The sequence below is a fragment of the Neophocaena asiaeorientalis genome, unplaced genomic scaffold (genome assembly GCF_003031525.2).
Source record: "Neophocaena asiaeorientalis asiaeorientalis breed wild unplaced genomic scaffold, Neophocaena_asiaeorientalis_V1.1 scaffold78, whole genome shotgun sequence".
Classification (NCBI taxonomy): domain Eukaryota; kingdom Metazoa; phylum Chordata; class Mammalia; order Artiodactyla; family Phocoenidae; genus Neophocaena; species Neophocaena asiaeorientalis.
The window spans coordinates 7997118-8017672 of record NW_020175018.1 but is presented as its reverse complement, the minus strand read 5'-3'; the positions used below and the strand labels follow the sequence as shown (position 1 = coordinate 8017672).

General features: G+C 44.1%; 1 protein-coding gene across 6 annotated transcripts in view; it reads left to right on the top strand.

Annotated features, from left to right (window-relative positions):
- Positions 1–38: 38 nt before the first annotated feature.
- The window catches only part of TTLL11 (tubulin tyrosine ligase like 11), a 261119-nt gene continuing 240602 nt past the window's right edge, over positions 39–20555 (top strand). For all 6 annotated transcript variants that reach the window (XR_003005604.1, XM_024762453.1, XM_024762456.1 and 3 more), the window contains exon 1: positions 39–349. Coding sequence is in view for 5 of the 6 variants with exons in the window: in XM_024762453.1 (XP_024618221.1) it covers positions 152–349 (198 nt within the window). In the remaining variant the exon portion in view is untranslated. The remainder of the gene's footprint in view (positions 350–20555) is intronic.

The following is a 20555-nucleotide window of genomic DNA, read 5'->3' as shown; positions in this document are numbered from 1 at the left end:
GAAGGAACAGGTCCGCGTGGACCCGGGCTCAGCCGGGGAGCCGGAGCGCAAGGCGGGGGAGGAGCAGCCCAAGGAGCCGACCCCGGCGCAGCCCCGCGCGGCCGAGGAGGGCGACGCCCGCGTCCCACCGCGGCCGCCGCCCACGCTGCCCATGTACCAGGCGAAGCCGATGTCGGCGCAGGGCCTCTACCCGTACGGGAAGTCCAGGAGCAAGGGCCGTAGCTGCAAGCGGAGCTCGGACCGGTCCGAGGAGTACTGCCCTCCGCGGCCTGTCACCGTGGACAGCTCCAAGGCCAGGACCTCCCTGGACGCCCTGAAGATCAGCATTCGCCAGCTCAAGTGGAAGGAGGTGAGGCCTGGCCCGGCCGCGTGGGCACAGGGGGGTGGACTGGACGACCTCAGAGGAGACGGACGGCCCAGGCCAGGTCTGAGGGCCGAGCTCCTGCTGTGCGCCACGCTTGTCAGCCGCAAACTGCTCATCCTTCAAAGTCTAGCCCCCAAGTCACTTCCTCAAGACGGCTCTAGACCCCTCCAGGTCAAGTTAGCCACTCCCTCCTCTAGCTCCCCTGCAGCTCCGCTCCAGCTCCATGGTCTCCAGCCATCAGCGCTGGCCTTCCCACATGGTAGATATTTGTTTATATGTCTGCCCCCTCCACCAGTTTTTGAGTCCCCGGAGGCCTGGATCCCCTCTCTGTCTTTCACTTCTTCCTTAAGTTATATTTGTTTAGCATTTACTGGGTGACCCTTGGGGCGGTTGAACCGTTTGTACTTTGGAGGCAGGTAGACTAGGGTCTGAGCACCCTGCCACTTAGCTCTGTGACCTTGAGCAAGTTGCTTCACCTCTTCAGCCTATTTCCTTCTCTGTAAAGTGAGGCTAATAAAACCTATCTCATAGTTTTCTTAGTATTAGAAGACTCGCCGCTTATTGTAGTAGAGCCCAAGTGTGCAACAAATGGTAACTAACCTTACCACTACTCCTCTCTCTCTTCCACCATCACTATCACCATCACATCACCATTAGCATCGTTGTCGTCAGTGTAGGCACTGTGTTTTATGTTTCAAGGCTTGGCTTATAGCAGGTGTCAGGAAGTGGTGGGTGAAAGGGTGAATGAAGGAGTGGGTTATTTGTCCCTGAACTCATTTTAGACCCGTTGGGGGCTGGGATGAAGCACCAGTGACATCCAGAGATATCTGTTGCAGTTGGCGGAGTGGATAAAGCCATTTGACTTTATTTGCAGCACCTAAGGTTATTGAATGTGCTTTTGGGAGTGTCAGGATTGTGGTTTGGGGTAGTCAAATCTGGAGGCTTGGACCCAGATGGTCTGCTGATGGCATAGGATCTGTAGCAGGCAACACGAGGACACAAGTCCTTAGCCCTGGGTCTTAGCTATGGTAGAAGTTCAGGAATGGTTTAATGAAGTTGGAACATGCAGAGAGATGGCCACAGAAAGGATTGATGAGGTCAGAGGGTTGATATCGCAGCAGAAGGGGTCGTGTGGTTTGGAGGGCAGTCAAGAATCAGGCAGGGCAGACTTCCAAGTAGGGAGGTGTTAGCCATTGCGAAGTCTGATTCCAGGGGTCAGGGCCCCCCAGCCTTGGGGCTTGGGGTTCAGGGGAGGACTTTGATGCCTATGAAACCTGGAGAGAGTGAGGGAGGCTCCCAGTACTAGGTGTCTGGGTTTCGGGACAGGGTCCCAGGTCCAGACCAGAGATATGTGGACCAGAACAAGATAAAGCTGGAGAGCTTATCAGTACTATAGTCCTAATGAAGGGAGGATCCAGGAACTGAGACCAGGCCACAGAATTAAAGAAGGCTGATTGACCCAAGCCTGTGCTTAGCTTAGCCCTGGGGAGGAGAGAGACGCAAAACTGGCCAGATCTCAAGTGATGGAGCCACACGGACTCAGAAATCAGCAATCACACGTGCTGGGCCGACTTCATTCACTCATTCCGTAGGTGTCCGTAGTGGCCACTATGGATGCTGGGCCCTGCGAATCAAAGATGCTTAAGATGTAACCCTTGCCTTCAAGGACCTCCAAGTTCAGTAGGAGGTAAGACACAAGTAAAGAAATCATTGCAGTAGTTACAGGGCCTTTGCTACTGCTTCTTGAAATGCTCTTTTCCCAGCTATTGGCATGGCTTACTCTGTTACTTCAGATCTCTGATCAAATACCACTTCCTTGGAGAGGCCTTCCCCCAATATCCCTCCACTCGTCTTTTTTTTTTTTTTTTCATAGCACTGAACTCTAGTGACATTATATTTTGTATTGTTTATTGTCTGTTTCCCTCAGTAGAATGTAAGCTCCACGAGGGCAGGGGCCTTTATTTTATTTACTGCCGTATCCTCAGGTGCTCGGCACATAGAGGTGTTGATTGGATGAACACCTTATGGGATGAGCGTTTCTCTCTCTGTGTAAAGGCATACATGGTATAGGAGATAGAGGTGGGCCATGTCAGGGCCAGGTACTGGAGGAGAGAGCCCTGAGCTGAGTTCTGAGTGCTGAGAATGAGTTGGCATCATTTAGGGGTCGTCGACTTTGGCTCCCTGGCCGAGGGAGTGGGATGGACCAAGCAGAGGTGCATTTGGGGCTTCGCAGGTAGTTCAGTAGGTCTGAGTCACAGAGTGGGGGGCAGAATGGTGAGAGAGGGGGCAGGAGGGGTGAGCGGGGGTCAGATCGTGTGCTACACTGTGGAGTGTGGATTTTTTTGGAAGCCTGCGTGAGCCAGTACAGAATCTTAAGCGTCTTCTGTTTATCTGCTGTGCTACTTTGGCAAGTGAGTTAAATTCTTTAGGCCTCAGTTTGCCTGTCTGTCAAATGGGGTTGGGTTGGTGGTTCCCAGTCTCCTTACTGCTGTAGCCACATAATGGTAACGTGAGTCTGTGTGTGGCCCTTGCACAGGTGAACCCGGTGGGGTGAGCAGTTTACGGGGTGCTACCTGTAACTGCCTCCTCCAGCCCCAATCCTGCCTGTTCTGCTCAGAAAGCATGTTGGCATGTACGTGGAGATGCTCATTCTAGTATATTTTAAAACATAATTCACTCACAAGACTTCACTATTAGACATGTGATTATTTACGTAGTCACGCTTCCCTATTCGTCTGTGAGGTCCCGAGGACAGGAGTGGTGTCTGACTTGTGTCCCTGATGCCCAGCAGATGGCGGGTGATCCGTAAATGAATGAATAAATGACTTGCAGCAGAGCTCACATCTCATCTTGACACCATAGAATGTGGAGTTTGAAAAGTGCCAGACTGGGTAAACTTTGAAGTTCCTTCCAGCTTTAAACAATGGTCATGGTATTCTTAGTACCTACCACAAAATTGGCTGCATGACAAGAAACATCTATGTAAACTGGGTACTAACAAAATGTAAGCACAGCCTCCCCAGGCCTCAGTTTCCCCATCTGTTACAGGGGTGCTGTTGGAAAAGGTCACCTCTAGCGCTCAGCACTGATATTCTAGGAGCAGGAAGTCGGCTGGGGGCTGGGTTGTAAGGAACTGAGCTACAGTGTCCCTTGTATGTCATGCTGTGCTGTCACTGCAGGATTTGGGAGTCCCTAGCTGGCTGGCTTTGGCAGGGGTTGGGCAGCAGCCCAGGCAAGAAATAAGGTTACGAGCACCAACCAGTGTGAAAGCTCTGTGTCTCCTTTTGCGAGTGAGTGGTGAGGGGCTCCACCATCGGGCTGTTCAGCAGGGCAGCGCTGAGCCAGCATGGGAGTTCAGACGTTTGCTCAGCTGCAGGGCACAATCTCCCTTCTTTCTCCACTTTACTCTTTTCTGCACACGCTTAATGACAATGACGGTAACAGTGATAATGAACAGCAACTATGATGAAGCCTTCCACAGCTCTTCCCCCGTGCCAGGCGCTCTTCTAAGTGCTTTACATATAGCCAAGGAGTTGATTCTCCCAACAACCAATAAAGTAAATGCCCTTTTGTCTCCATTTTACGCAGGAGGAAATCGAAATACACAGAAGTTAACGTATTCCAGGTCCGACAGCTGGTAAGGGGCAGAGCTAGCATTTGAAACAGGTTTCCACTTGAAACCAGCCTCCCATTCTGTGCCCTTCCCACTGCTCCCTGCTGGCTGATACTGGCGGACCCTGGGTCAGGGGTGGCATAGACATGGCAAGTCCCTCCTCGCCCTCCAGGGATAGACATGCATACAGACAATTGCAGTCCAGCCTGGGAGTTGAGTGGGTAAATGGCATTCCATACAGAATAGGAGCAGAGACAGGGAGACCCGGTTTTATATGCAGGATGGGGTGATGGTGGCTTAGAGAGCGTGTGCAGAGCAGAGAGAGATGAAGAAGGAGCCAGGTTGGAGGACGTCGAAGGCCATGCTGAGAGGCTTGCACTTCTGGCTGAATATAATCTCAGATTCTTGCCATATATAGACCGAGCTTCCCATGACCACTCTGTCAGTCTCAAGGGCCCCATGCCAGCTCTCTGAAACGATTCAGTTGTCAGTTGTAACTCCAGTCAGGTCTAATGCAATGGTGCCCACCATGCTAAATTTGTTTCTCAAAGGACTGTTGACAAATGTTAGCTCTGTAAACTTGTAGGTAAGACGAAAGTTTATTCTAGAAGAGCAAAATCATGTTTATAGAGTCACCGTGAAGTTGCAACGTGAGAGGGATGGTTCCTGGCTCATAGTAGATGCTCAATAAATATGTACGGAATTGTATGGTCCTCTTACAACCGTGTGAGCCTCTCTCCCCGTCTCCTGTATATTCTTTTTGCAGTTCTGACACCCTCATTAGAGAAAACCTTAGGGAAAAGACACCACGGAGGATAGATGCCACTGTTGTTGTGAGCTGCCCTCCTTGGAGATGTCGGTTGTGTACTTGTGCATAGTGGTTCCATGGACACCAGCTAACGTGAACGAGGGCACTGAGAGATTTGATAGAGGGACCTTTGTTGATAGTAGTTGGCGTAAGCCCCATCCCAAGATCTATTACAGTGTGAACTCTTTGTCTGAGAGTGTCAAAATCAAGTGCTGTTTTCTGAAATGTATCCAGCCTTTCTTCAGAACATATATATATACTTATGCTATCATCCTATTTATAACTTGTACTGTGTTAGTTACTGTTTATGAAATATCATATTATGTGCTAGGCATCGTTCTACGTGCTTTATACTCATTAAAACTTGTGTAAAATGTTTATTATGGATTATTTTATTTAATCCTCACAGCAGCCCTCTGAAGTGGATCCCCTTATCATTTCCAATTTACAGATGAGGAAACTGAGATTGAGAGGAGGTTAGTTCAGGGCTGAGCCCAAGTTCACACAGGTAACAAGTGGCCGAGCCATCCAGGGCCTGTGCTTGTAGCCAGTATGCAATCCTATACTGTCTTCTTTGCTAATCCTTTGCTAAAATCCACCCTGCAAGGAGTTACTCTATTTTCATTATTCCCAGGTAACAATTGAAGAAACTGAATTGGGCACAGCAAGTAAGTGGGAGCGTCAGGGTTCAAAGAGTCTGTCTTGTTCCCAAGCCCACTTTTCAGTATGTTTTATCATCCTCCACTTCTTAGCCCTCCAATTCCTCATCTGACTCATAACTCTGAAATGGCAGTGGTGTCACTTAGAACCAGGAGGGTGACATTGCAAACAGGACTTAAAGTAAAACACATTGAAACATATCCTGCCTGGCAGAGGGAGCATTTGGTGTCTGCACCTTGCAAATCCTATCTCATCGCTGCCCACGAGGGAGAAGAGATTCTGGTGCATTTGACTTGCCGAGTGGCCTTGCTCCTCTGCAGGATGTGAGCCTGCTGCATGAACTGCTGTGTCTCAGACTCTTTGGGGAAGAAGGCAGATTAGAAAATGAAGAATTGTGTAGTTTAACATTCCTCCCTTTCTCATTTTAATGATAGTCATCGCGAGATTTACTTTCCATTTTTTGAAAACAGCATTACCTTTAGGGACGGTTTATAGCCTACTCCATCAAATGTTCGCCTTCAATAGACACGTTATTTTAACGCCTAGTCCACTAGGATTTTTCCTTTGCAAGTTAAGCTTGTCACACCGTAAAAACCACAATTCACTGCCACTCTTATACAATATATATAATAGCTTCATGAATCCACACTAATGCCTTAGAGCCCTTTAAAAGACAGTAAATTCCAGGAGCTCATATTCGAGTTCTATAACTACTACAAATAAAAATATGGGTTTTTAAGCAGGTGTTAAAATTGTTAGAGTGGTTTTCTGTGTTATATAAACACGCCCTCTGTTGTAAATAGCCTCGATTTTCTTAGCATTCTGGATTCTGGTTTTGTATCAGCAGAAGTTGAGTGCAAAAATTCAGTCATACATTTTCTTTTTCTTTTAAATCTGTTCCTTGAAAAGAACATATTGTAAAAGTAATTGGCCACTCTTTTAAGTGGCTTCTCTAGAGTGAAAGTATTGTGTTCTGGAGCTAGTGTGGACTTTGAATTCAGACAGATGAGTTAAAAATCCTTGCCACTGATTACTTGTGTGACCAAGCCAGTTGGGTACTGCATACAGAACCACTCTGAGCGTCGACTCTTCATCTGTATCGGTGAGCTAGTGATGCCTCTTGCAGAATTCTTGTGAGATTAAATGAGGGGATGTATGTAAATTGCCTTAACCCAGCGCTTGGCACATTGTCTGTATTCAGTTAAGGTTACTTTTCCTTCTATTGGATAACTATAGACATTGGTTATTTGATCTATATATTTTTTTAAACTAGAAAACAACTAGTATAGAATTTCATCTGCATATATAGGTTACTGGTTAAATAGACATGACCAGCTCAGTTGAATCATTTAACAAACACTTTGAGGCCTACTTTGTGCCAGGCTATATTTGGGTTATTGGGATACAGCAGATAACAAAAGCACCCAGAGACCTCTGCAGGATAATGGAGAGTTAGAGTTACATTTTTTGCATGAATGTCAATGTGATGTAGTTTAGGTTTAAAATTTTTTAAATAACACTGATTTAAAGTTCTTTTCTTTTAAATTCAATTATACTTTTAAGGTTTCACGAGTTTAACTGAATTATTTTAAATTTATTTTATTTTTTAATTTATTTTTGGCTGCATCAGGTCTTCATTGCTGTGCGCAGGCTTTATCTAGTTGTGGCCAGCGGGGGCTACTCTTTGTGGCGGTGCGCGGGCTTCTCATTGCCGTGGCTTCTCTTGTTGCGGAGTATGGGCTGTAGGCACGCGAGCTTCAGTAGTTGTGGCACGTGGGCTCAGTAGTTGTGGCTCTCGGGCTGTAGAGCGCAGGCTCAGTAGTTGTGGCGCATGGGCTTAGTTGCTCCCTAGCATGTGGGATCTTCCCGGACCAGGGATTGAACCTGTGTCCCCTGCATTGGCAGGTGGATTCTTAACCACTGTGCCATCAGGGAAGCCCCTTAATTGACTTTTTAAAGCCTCTGTTCTGGACCTGGTGCCTGTCTCATCATAGTCTGGTATATTAACTATATATGTCACCATGGGAAACTTATTTTAGCTATTCAGGTGACATCAGTACTTAACTTTTGTGTTCATAAAACAAATACGGAGGTTGTTGATGTGAATGTATCCGTTAGCTGTATAGACGAGAAGCAGATTCCCTGGGCTGACTCCTTACTTTCATCCCTAAGCAGCCCTCCCCACTGACCCTGGAAAGTCCACACCAGGCATGCGTTTGAATCTTGGCTCTGTGACCCTGGACAACTTCCTTTACCTCACTGAGCCAAAGGTGCCTCATCTCTAAGAATGAGCATGAAAACATGGTAGGCTTGTGAGGATTAATTCTGAAAATCTTTGAAGTGCCTGGTGCTTTAAAGTAAGAATACCTGTTGGTTTGGCTTTCCCTCCGATGAATTTCTATGACATCTTAATTCAGTTTTATAATAGAAAACTGATTGGTGTGAACAGGCAAATAACCTTGCTGTTGCTTTAATCAGTTTGGAGCCCCTGCTTCCCACATGGCTGCTCCTCCACAGCCCAGTCACTCCCTGAGATCCCGCGACGAAGGCTGTGGTTTTGTCACAGAGAACGATGGTCTTGTTTCTCTCTTCCAGATGGACTAAAATCTCTCCTTCCGCATCACCTCAAATCGGGCCCTGCCTTAACAGCTGCCTCGGCTGCCATTTGTGTACATGTTTGTTTCTCTGGGTGTTTTGGAACCGTTTTCTAGTAATTTTTCTGTTTGTTTGTTTTTTGCGGTACGCGGGCCTCTCACTGCCGTGGCCTCTCCCGCTGCGGAGCACAGGCTCCGGACTTGCAGGCTCAGCGGCCATGGCTCACGGGCCCAGCCGCTCCGCGGCATGTGGGATCTTCCCGGACCGGGGCACGAACCCGTGTCCCCTGCATCGGCAGGCAGACTCTCAACCACTGTGCCACCAGGGAAGCCCTTATTTAGTAGTTTTTATAAGTGCTCCCTAAGTCCTGGCAGGCATTGCTGACAGCTCCTTCTGTTCCCCCATCTGCTTCTATGTCATCTGAGTAAAACCTTCGCATCCTTATTGGAGCTGGAAGAATAGGGCGGTTTGTCTCGCGAGCTGTCATCCCTAAGTATAGTGTTACTTTTCAAAGAAGCCCTTCAGCCTCTCTGCCTAGAACTCTTACAAAGGCCAGTTTTCATATTTTGTTCGTTATGGTCACAGGGGGATTTTATTTGTGTCAGAACTGTGGTTATTGGAATTTTAAAAAGCAACAATGTAAAAATTTCTGGACATCTTAGATTATTTACAAATACCTTTTGTTCAAATTCCAAAAACAATATGTGCTTATGAAAATTTATACAATTCCAAAGTATGTAAAATAAAACCCCAAAGTCCCGCTGACCCCATTTCCTGCCCTTCCCCTCTCCCATTCTCATTCTTCTCTTAGGGTAACCCCAAGATTACAGTTTGGTATGTATCTTTCCAGATTTTTTTTTTTTTTCTTATTCCTATACGGATCAGGACCACTAAATTGTGCTGGAGTATCAAACAACCACAAACTATCAGTGGCTTACTACAACAGAAGTTTCTTTCTTGCTCCCACCTAGGGGGTAGATGAGATTTGGCATGGGGGTGGGGCGAGAAAGGGCTCCCGCCATCTTGGTTATTCAGAGACCCAGGCTTCCAGCTCAGCACCTGCTTCAGTGAGTCACGGAGAGGAAGGGAACATGAAACATTCTGCACTGGCTTTTAAGCCTTCTACCCGGAGGTGATTCTGCTCACATTTCATTTGTCGAAGCAAGATACATAGCATGGTGAACCTCAGAGGGGCTGGGGCATGCAGTCCTACCATGAGAGTGTAAAGAGGAGAATCAAAACATCCCACTAATGGCCACCAACTACACATCATATGTAGAGATACAAGAGATACATATATAGTATAGAAATAGAAATAGAAACAATTTTCATTTTATTTTAAATGCTGACATTGTACAATATATATGGTATTTGGCAAGTTTTTCTTTAGCAATACCTCATGGACATCTTTCTCTGTTAGTACATACGGATTCATTTCATTTTAATAACAACCAAAGAGTCCATTCGATGGATATACCACCATAAAACGTATTGACGGATGTGTTTCCATATTTTTTGTTTGCTGTTACAAAGAATGGTGCAGTAAACATCACTGTGTACAAATGCTTCTGTAGGATAAATTCCTAGGAATTGTCGGGTCAGAGGATACGTGTACTTTGTATTTCGGTAGTTACTGTCAAGTTTGCGCCAGCAGTGTTTGAAAGTGCTCATCCATGCATATCTTTTCCAATGCTGTGTACTATTAATCTTCTAAATCTTTGCCAAACTGATAGGTAAAAATATGTGCTTTTAATTTACATTTTTGTAATTGTCATCAGGGTTTGGCTTTTTTTTTTTTTTTTTTTTTTGCGGTACGCAGGCCTCTCACTGTTGTGGCCTCTCCTGTTGCGGAGCACAGGCTCCGGACGCGCAGGCTCGGGGCACGAACCCGTGTCCCCTGCAGGTGGACTCTCAACCACTGCGCCACCAGGGAAGCCCCTACGGGTTTGGCTTTTTGTATACGTTTTTTAGTCATTTGTACTGTTTCATCCGTGTGATGCCTAAATGTCTTTTTGTTCATTTATCTTTTGGGTTGTTTATGTTTACATTTTGTTTGTTTATGTTTTTCTTATTGGTTTGTAAATATTATGGGTAGTTACTTTTTGTCTCATTTGTGTTGTAAATCTTTTCCCCCTGTTGATATTTAAACATCTAATAATCATTTGCCTTGCATGATCTACATTATTATAATTTAAAACATTTTTTTTCTTGCTACGTACTAAAAGCAGTCTTTATTTATTATTGACTTAGCTTAAGAGGGCAGAAGAAACATGCAAGTCTGTCTTCAGGTAATATTAAACTCCTGGAGAATTAAGAGGCAGTGTGGAGGGCCTTAGAGTCTTACATTTCCAGGAACTAGATATTTTATGTGGAACTGTCACATATATTTATCTAAGTTGACTTTTACGTTGTGCAGTAAGCATGGTAGACCTTATTATTTCTGTTTTACAGATGTCAGTGTGGTGTGGAGTTAGATTTGGGTATGAATCCCCACCACTATTTGTTCTGTCACACGGGGCATCGTGATACTTGTTTTGTACGCTTGTTGTCCCATTTTAATAACATACGTAACCTGTATTCCAAAGTCAGAATGCAGTAAGTATGTGGTCTGTTTCAACTTTGCCACCATTCAAAGGTGTTAAGTGACACACAGCTCAGAACTCAAGGGTGGTGTCCTAGCTCTCAGGCCAGGTCTTGTTACCGTGGATCATACTGTTTCTCTAAGTAGCGTATGATTTCCTGGCCCTTAGAAATAAGACCACTGGAAATTAGTGTTTACTGAAGGCATTCAGTGCAGGACTGGGCTTTGAGCCTGGCCGTTAGTTTTATTTAAAACCACGTTTATCACTTATGTAAATAATCCTTGGGGACTTCCCTGGTGGCGCAGTGGTTAAGAATCCGCCTGCCAATGCGGGGGACACAGGTTCGATCCCTGGTCCAGGAAGATCCCACATGCCATGGAGCAACTAAGTCCATGCGCCACAACTACTGAGCCTGCGCTCTAGAGCCCGTGAGCCACAACTACTGAGCCCGCATGCCACAACTACTGAGCCCACGTGCCACAACTACTGAGCCCACGCGCCTAGAGCCCATGCTCTACAACAAGAGAAGCCGGCGCACCACATAGAAGAGTAGTCCCCGTTCACCGCAACCACAGAAACCCCGCGTGCAGCAACGAAGACCCAATGCAGCCAAAAATAAATAAATAAATAAACACACCTATTAAAAAAATAATAATCCTTGTACATTGTTTGAAATATTAAAATTTTCCAAAAAATAGAAAAACCCATTTTTAATCCCACCACTGAGATGCAATGACTGTTTTTTAAAGGTTTTAATATTTAATTAAAAACCCAATTAAACGATGAAACGTTATTATTAGTAACTAAAAACAATTCAAACTCCTAAATATTTATAGTGCTTGTTTTGCAGTGGTGGGATTCTCTCTCTTTTTTTTTAATCAGTGTATTTTATTTTATTTTTAAGTTGAAGTATAGTTGATTTACAATATTAATTTCAGGTGTACATCATAGTGATTCAGTATTGCAGTGACTATTTTTATTTTGAAGGATTTCATTTCAGTATTTCTTCTAGGCATAAATTTTTATATTTTACAAAGCTGATATAATTTTGTTATCTTAGTATTAATGCCCACATTATAATTTAAACATTTTTCACACTATACAAATTTTTCATAAATGTCTTTTTAATTACTGCAATATATCTCAGTGAAATATTTTTCATTATTTATTTTCATATTATTAAATGTTTAGATTGATTCATCTATGAAAAAAATTGTGGTTTACTTTTACTTTTTCCCCTATATTTCACATTGATATTTATTTATTTTCATATTATTAAATGTTTAGATTGATTCATCTATGAAAAAAATTTGTGGTTTACTTTTACTTTTTTCCCTATATTTCACATTGATTTAAGACAACTTTCCAGAAATGAAATAATTAGGTTAAAGGACATATACATTTTAGGGCTTTGGAATGTATTGCCAAATTGCTTTCCAAAAAAGTTGTAGCAGTTAATATGCAACAGTGTATGAGGGTTCCTGTAAGTGCTTGCTTTTGAAGAATATAATGACAAACATTGGGGAAGAGAGTGAAATAAATGAATCTTCTCTCTGTCTTTTTACCAAATCTAATTCTAATAATCAGTGCCTAGCTCAGAGCAGGGCATTTTGACATGGCTATTTTGGTGTAGTCATTACATCTACATTACATTTGATAGCCATATCAAAACGTAAGCCACTTTTGAATTTTCAAATAATGTATTCAGTGGACATGTTTGAGTTTCTCCCCATCGTCGACCCTCTCCCTGCATCTGATTCCTTACCCCATCCCTGTTCTTCTATAGATGAGCTAAGACTTAAGCATTTTGTGTACAGTTGAGCAAAGAAACTGCTGGAAGTCTCAATAGGTTATTTCTTAGGTTTTGTCAGAAATATCTCATATGAAAAAAGCATACATTAAGAGCTGTGTTCAAATGTCATATGCCATCATTAGCCAATAGGGAAGTGAATATCAGAACCACACTGAAATACCACTTTGTACCCACTAGGATGTCTATAATAAAAAAGACAGGTAATCTAAGTGTTGGTGAGAATGTGGAGAAATTGGAACCTTCATCCTGGTGGGAAGTAAAATGGTGCAGCCATTTGGAAACCAGTTTGGCAGTTCCTCAAAATGCTAAACACAGAATTACCCCATGCCAGCAATTCACTCCTAGTTCTACACCCAAGAGAGCTGAAAACATAGGTCTACACAAAAACTTGTACACTAATGTTTATAGCATCATTATTCACAATAGACAAAAAGTGGGAACAACCAAAGGCCTATCAGCTGAAGGATAAATAAAATGTGGACTATCCATACAGTGGAATAGTATTTGGCCATAAAAAGGAATGAAATACTGGTACATGCTACAACATGGATGAGCCTTAGAAGCGTGTTATGTGAAAGAAGCCAGGCACAAAAGACCATGAGTTATGTGATTCCATTTATATGAACTGTTGAGAATAGGAAAATCTATAAAGACACAAAGTATATTAGTGGCTGCCTAGAGCTGGGGGTGAGGGGGGCTTTTGATGGGAGAAGTGGGGAGTGACTGTTAGTTAGGATTTCTTTTTGGGGTGATGAAAATGTCCTTAAATCAGTTGTGGTGATGGTTGCCCAACTCTGTGGCTATACTAAAGGATGCTGAATTGTACAATTTAAATGGGTGAATTGTATGGTCTGTGAATCATACTTCAGTAAATCTGTTGAAAAAATGCCATATGCTTATCCAGTTCTCACCCTTGAACAGTACTTATCTCCTGGGTAGTAACTGGAAATATGTTTCAGGAACTTAAATCAATCAAGTGCCCCTGTTAATTCTGCCTGTTAATTCTGTGTTGCCAGATGTACCCCTGATTGCCTGTCAGGGGTACATGGGCTCCTTGGACACCTGTGTCTAACAGAATCTTTCCCTGGTGGCATAAAGTAGTGGCAGATGTAACAGCACTCCAAACTTTCATCATAAAGAGGGAGTTTTTTTTTTTGGTGGGGGGTGGAAATTCAAACATTTGCCTGAAGAATAAAGTTAGGGATCATTATGGAGGCTCCATATGAAGCCTTGCAGTGATGCAGTGTAGCATGGCAGTTGAAAGTATGGGCTTTGGAGCCACACAGATACGGTTTTGAAACAACACATTGTATAACACTGGGAAAATTTTACTCTGAGCCTCAGTTTCTTTATCTATAGAATAGGCATAATACAGTCACACCTCATGGAGTTGTTTGTTGCCAGAATAAAAAGATATAATCATGTAAAGTACTTAGCCTATAAATACCTGGTACAGTTGAATATTTTTAAATTAACATTTGGCCCTAAGCTTCTCTAGACTCACTTCACATAGTCCATGCCTTGAACTTTATCTACCGCCAACATCGCACTGCATGTGGTTATCTTGAACCTTCGTGCTGTGCCATTCCTCTTTACCTTTGTTCTTATTTTTCCTTCTCCTTACTTAGAATGTCCCTTTCCTTTCTTTGGCTAACCTACACATTCTTCAAGGATCTCAATTTGATTAGTTTTTCCAAAGAAGCAACTTTTGGCTTATTGATCCATCTCCATTGTATCTTTGTTTTCTATTTCATGGCTTTCTGCTCCTCTTTTCTTCAACTTTTTGAGGTTTATTCTGTTCTTTTTCTGACATTAGGTTGGATGCTTAGCCTATCATCTTTTCTAATAAAAGCATTCAAGACTACACACTTGTCTCTAGATACTGCTTTAGCTGCACCCACAAGTTTTACTATGTAGCATTAAAAAAGTCACCTTTTAGTTCTACGTATTTTAAATTTTCATGAAAATGTTTTCTTTGACCCATGGGTTATTTGAACTGTGGCTTTTTAGAGTTTCTAAACGTATGAGGTTATTTCTACTTATTTTATTATTAATTTCTAACTTAACTGCAGTGTGGTTAAAGGATGTTCTTCCTCTTTCCTCCCTTCCTCATGCCCTCCATCTTCATTTTGTTTTCCTTTTGCTTCATAGCCTAATACATGGTCATGTTCTATGTGTGCTTGAAAAAAGTGTGTATTCTCTAGTTACTGAATGCAATATTTTACATATATACATTAGATTAACTTGTGGATTGCACTCCACAAATTTTGTAGTCCTAATATTTTTGTCTGATCTCTTCATTACTTGAAGAGGTATATTTACATTTCCCTGTATGATTATGGATTTCATATCATTTTACATTTTTTCTTTTTCCATTTCACCCTGTACTAGTCCGGAAGTTATACATTCTGTTTTTATTCTTCTACTGGTTATCTTAGAAAATTTAATATGTATATAATTTTGCAAAGTCTAAAGTTAGTATCTTCACTCTCCTCTTAACAAGACAAGGATCTTAGGATGCTTTCATTGTGGTTGCATCCCTCCTGACTTATGTGCTTTTGTTGTCCAATATTTTACTACTATCTTACTTTTTCCTTTTTTTTTTAACTTCACAAATTAGACCTTATTTTTATTTTACATAGTCTCAGTGTATTTTAGGTTTACCCACATGTTTACTATTTTCTTTGTTCATTATTCTATTTTACGACTCAGACCTTCCTTCTGAGATCATTTTCTTTCTCCTGGAGTAATCTTTTAGAAGTTCCTTTAGTAAGGGACTATTTGTAATAGGGTATCAGTTTTTATTTGTCCAAAATTACCTTCATTTTGCCCTCACTCTTGAGAGATAGTGTTGCTGCACGTACATTGCTAAGTTGATAGTTTTATGATCTCAGCCCTTTGAAGATATGCCACTGTTGGCTCAACTTCCATTTTTGCTGTTGAGAAGTCAGCTCTCAGTCTGCTTTTTTCTTTGCTCGTAAAGTGTCTTCTTCTTTCTGTCCACCTCTAAAATCCTTTCTTTGTCTTCGATGTCTTCGGTGTCATTATGACTCCCTAGGTGAGGATTTCTTTTTATTTATTCTGCTTGGGATTTGTTGAGATTTTTGTCTCTGAGGTTCGTTATCTTTTACTAATTCTGGAAAATTCTCATCTATTTTCTCTTTCAGTATTATCGGTCACCCAGTCTTTCTCTTCTCTCTTCCTGGAGTAATGAGTTAGGTGTTTGTTGGACCTTTTTTTCATAGTGAGCTCTTGTTCCCTGCAACTTTAATCTCTGATAATTCTTTGAGGTTTGGGCTTAAAGTGAGGATTTTCATCTTTTGCAGATGCTTCAGAGGGCTCTACTACCCCAGAACACTTAAAACTAAAGTTTAAGTCTTAGGCTTTTTAGGTTATTGGCGTAGCTGAATCCTGACTCCAGGCTTGCGTCAAGAAGGTGTTATGACGGTGCTCTGAGAGAGGAGACTCCTCTCCTTCTCTTTTCCCTTCCTGAGCCATGGCCAAGACAAGGCAGGTTTTCTTCTAGTTCACCCTCTGAGGATATGGCTTTGCAGATGGTCTGGCTGGATATGGGAGTTTCCAATGTGATGCTTGCCTTGCCGGCAGACATTCAGGGGCCAGACCACATGCAGAGGTTAGACCATTGCCTATGTACACGGAAAAAGAGAATTACACTTACCTTTTAAAAAGTTCACCCCAGCTGTCCTACAGAGAATAGATTAGAGTTCCAGCGGGGAGGCAGAGGCAAGTTTGGATGCTATTGCAGACCCCAGGAGAGAGATGGTGCTGCCTGGGACAGCATGGTGCTGGGTGGGGAAGGTTATTGATTGAGATGGTCTGTCTCTTCCCCTAAACTATAAGGTATTCAGAGTGAGGGAGCTTGTCTTACTCATCTTTGAGTCCTTCATGCCTGGCACAGAAAAGGCATTCAGCAAATGTTAATTGAATTGAACTGTGTAATCAGTAATGGTTCTAGCGCTGTTTTTTTGTGACCGTTTTCTTTAAAGGGAAATGACATAAAGGCATTCCAGGCAGTGAACTCATCCTATCTCTGGCATTGCGAAGCTCAAGCCAGAAGTAGAGAGCCAGCTATTTGTCAGCCCCTGCAAGCCTTAGGTTTTGGTCAGGTTTACTTTCCATGATAGCATAGCTTTCTTTAGCCTCTACACTTGTTCCTTTCTTATGGAATCTCAGATTCTATTTGAAACTACCTACATAAAGCCTTACCATCTTACTGGGCTTTTTCTCTAGGCAGGTTGCAAAGATGTCCCTCTAATGGTATGTTATAACTGTGAAACCTTCTGACTCCTAAGACATTCTTTTTGGGAAAAAGTGTTCTGTGTTTAAGGAACAAATGGAGAGGCAAATGGTCCCCGCTGGGTGACAGTTTAATAAGCTTCAGCTGGCCGCTTAGGACTGTTCTAAGAGTGTATGCATTACTGTTCCATTAGAATGTGTAGAAGTATTTCTAGAAAGTACAGTGAAATAAAGCATACGTATATGATTTTAAATTCTGAGGCCTTGAAGATCTTCATTTAAACAAATATATGTTGGGGCTTCCCTGGTGGCGCAGTGGTTGGGAGTCCCCCTGCCGATGCAGGGGACGCGGGTTCGTGCCCCAGTCCGGGAGGATCCCACATTCCGCAGAGCGGCTGGGCCCGTGAGCCATGGCCGCTGGGCCTGCGTGTCCGAAGCCTGTGCTCCGCAATGGGAGAGGCCACAACAGTGAGAGGCCCGCGTACTGCAAAAAAAACAGCAAACAAACAAAAAAAACAAATATATGTTGAATGTTCCCTGAGCCCCAAGCCCCATGCAAGGCACTGGCAATAAAGGCACAATCAGACACCGTCCCTGTGCTTGAACCAGGATCACTCCTGGCCCATACTGTCCTTTTGTGTGTTAGAAAAAGGTGTCGCCTCCTCAAGGAAAAAGATATTAAATTAGTCAATATATTATTTCCATTTCAATGACAAATTCGTTACAGCAAATGGATTATTAAGGACAAATGAATATTAGTTATTACGTAATATTTACGTGGTATCCTAATGAAGTACTTACTGACTTAAACTTAGAATTCAGAAATATTCTGGCACGGTAGACAAGCATCAGATGATTGAACTACAATGTGAAACTTCAGATTTAACTAGTGCACTAATACCAATGAAGGATTTTTTTAAAAGTTGGAAGTAGGGAATTGCCTGGTGGTCCAGTGATTAGGACTCCACGCTTCCACTGCAGGAGGCCTGGGTTCCATCCCTGGTCGGGGAACTAAGATCCTGAAGTGTGGCCAAAAAAAAAAAATTAAACAGTTGAAAGTAGTCACCAATTATACTTCAGATGGAAAAGTAGATCTTATGTAGAAATACAGTCTATTTTAGATTTTATTAGATCAGCAAAGTCTTTTGATAATCTGGTTTGTCAAAGGGGAACAGTATATATTGTCCTGTTAAAATGAGACACTTGACTACCACATGCCAGAAAATTCTCATCATAAATATAAAATGGCCCAAACAAAATCATCTGATGATGTTTATTTACCAAGCCAGGATATTTCTGAATTCCTGGTTTAAATCAACAAGTACTTTCATTACAATAATATGTAAATATTATAACTAATATTTGTTATCATGAATAATACATTTGTTGTAGAGTAAAATATATAAAATATGAAAAATATTCCAGATATTAAAGATGCCTGCATGTGCACGGCATCACTGCATCCTTGTGCATGACTTAAAAGCCACACGTGGTGGCCTTGGGAGGCCCAGTCTTGGGGGCGCAGAGATAGCTGATGATTCCAACGCGCGATGCCAAGAGTTCTATTAGAAGTGTGCATGAAGTGTGCTGGGGGCCAGAGGGAAGCAGGCCAACCGGGAGGTATGGCAAATGCCGGTGCGTGTGAGAGGCACTCAGGTGAGTAAGGTGCATGGTCTTTTGGACATATTTCGGCTGTTGGAAGCCTGTAAGCCTTCTTTCTGGGTTCCTGCTGCATCCTGGAGAAGTGAGATAGCTGAGTTCCAGATTGGTGAGGTGTTTCTATTTTTAGATGGACTGTGTTGCCCTCTCCTCCTGCTGACGTCTTCTGTCTTCAGGTCTCTGCTCTCACAGCATGAATCAGCTTTATTTTATGGCTTGTTAACTTTTCTTTCCTACCAGATTTCAGATTCAGCTCAAGGGCCATATCTGTCTTGTTTATTATTGGCCCCTCACACTCCAGTGCACAATGCCTGAAATACTTTATAATAAGCTTCTGACAGATATTGGCTGAGATGATTTTTTCATTCATTCCTCGAACATTTCCTGAACGCTTATTTTGTGCCATGGACTCCGCTGCGCCCTGGGCGAGCAAAGAAATGACACCCCGTGGGTCTCTCACTCTGGCCACTATGGCCCAGTGGAGGAAGGGCAGTGTTAAAGGGGGCGTGGGCGCAGCCGGCTCCGATTCAGAGCCGGTGGGGGCCTCTGAGCCGAGTGTGGAAGGCAGAGGGGGTTGAGCAAGGTTTCGGGGTGTGGCGTCAGGACAAGTATTCAGACAGGGCCAGCAGGCACGGCAGCATGGTGGTGAGCTACAACACTGGGGACTGCAAACATTCCCTCCGGCTGGAATACAGGATTTGAAGAGAGGAGAGCAAGGGATGCTGTGACCTGAGAGCCCAGTCGTAAAGGTCCTAACTGCATACTGAGAGCTGGGGAGCCACGGGAGGGATTTAAACAGACGTGTGTGTGTGTGTATGTGTGTGTGTGCGCGCGTGCACGTGTGTGCGCGGAGAGACGGAGGCAAGAGAGAGGCAGAGAGACGGAGGCCCAGGGGGAAGCCGAAGGCTGTCTTCACCAAAGCAGTGGGGAGCGATCTGTGGGCTACTCACATCTTCAGAGCCTGGGTACCACGCTATTTAATAAAGGCCTCATTGCTTGATGGGCCATTAAGTAACCAATGATATATTTCAACCTCATTGAGGAGGAAGACGCAGAGTAGAATCAAATTCAGACCACGTTGAGATAAAAGAATAAAGAGGCAATTCACATGCCCGGCTCTCCTCCTAAGGACAAAGGGAAGGGGACGAGCATCGTCCAGGGTCCGCCCGGGGCCAGGCACTGGTTAGAAGCTTCCACATTGGTTTTCTTGCTTAGTGCCTGTGGCAGCCCCACGTAGAGACGGTGCTGTGCCTTTTGTAGGGGAGGTCCTGGAGTGCTGGGGATGTCGGCCACTCGTAGGTGGCACTGGAATCTCAGCCCTGGTCTGACCTCACCATGCCCGCTCCTCCCCTTGCACCTGCCTCCCCGGGCAGGCTTCTCTCCACCAGACAAGCCGTGATTCACTTTTGTGCAAAGGACAAATGGTGTGGAGGTCAGCAGCCTGGGCCCGTGTAGACCTGCACTGCCTGAAGGTGGGAGCTCGTCTGTTTGCCCCCGGCCTTGGCAGATGCGGCCGGGGGAGGCTGGCGGGTTCTTGCTGCCCCGAGCAGGGTGTCGCTGGCCTTTGCACCACCCTCCCACTGCTCTCCCTTTTATCCGTCCTTCCCTCTCCTCTGCTTGTCTGGCCCTCCTGGAAGATAGATTTGAATCCATCCCGAGACCTTTGCTGATTAGTAATGAGCAAGTTGATGGAAACTTCCTTGTGATCCCTCCTCAAGGTGTCACATTTAAATGGATGATGGCATCCTGTGCAAGAGACAAAGGGCTGAGGTGCCTCTGGAGGGATGGTGGGCCGCGGGGTCGATGTTCTCGCGTTCATAATCCCCACTCACACCCCGGCAGAGCCTTTAAGGCCCTTGTTCTCTCCCTCTGCTACCCCGTGACCTCGCCCTGGCCAGGCCTTCTCCCTGCATCCCACGCCCAGTACTACTCCATCTCAACAGCCCCAGTCAGTTTGATGCCACCACCCTTTGCTCTCACTGATCTCTCGGCCTGGAATAGCTCTTGTCCCCCCCCCACTCCCTGCTGGCTGGACGTGGAGCCCCACTTCAATGTCCAGTCAATTCTGAGCTCCACCGTGAGGCCTCGCCCTCCCCGCAGAAGCTGCTGCTGCTTCTGTGTCCTCAGAGCCCTTGGTATGTCCCTCTGTACAGATTGATTTTCACGGGGTGGGGGGGGGTAACGATTTGTTTATGGATGCTGAA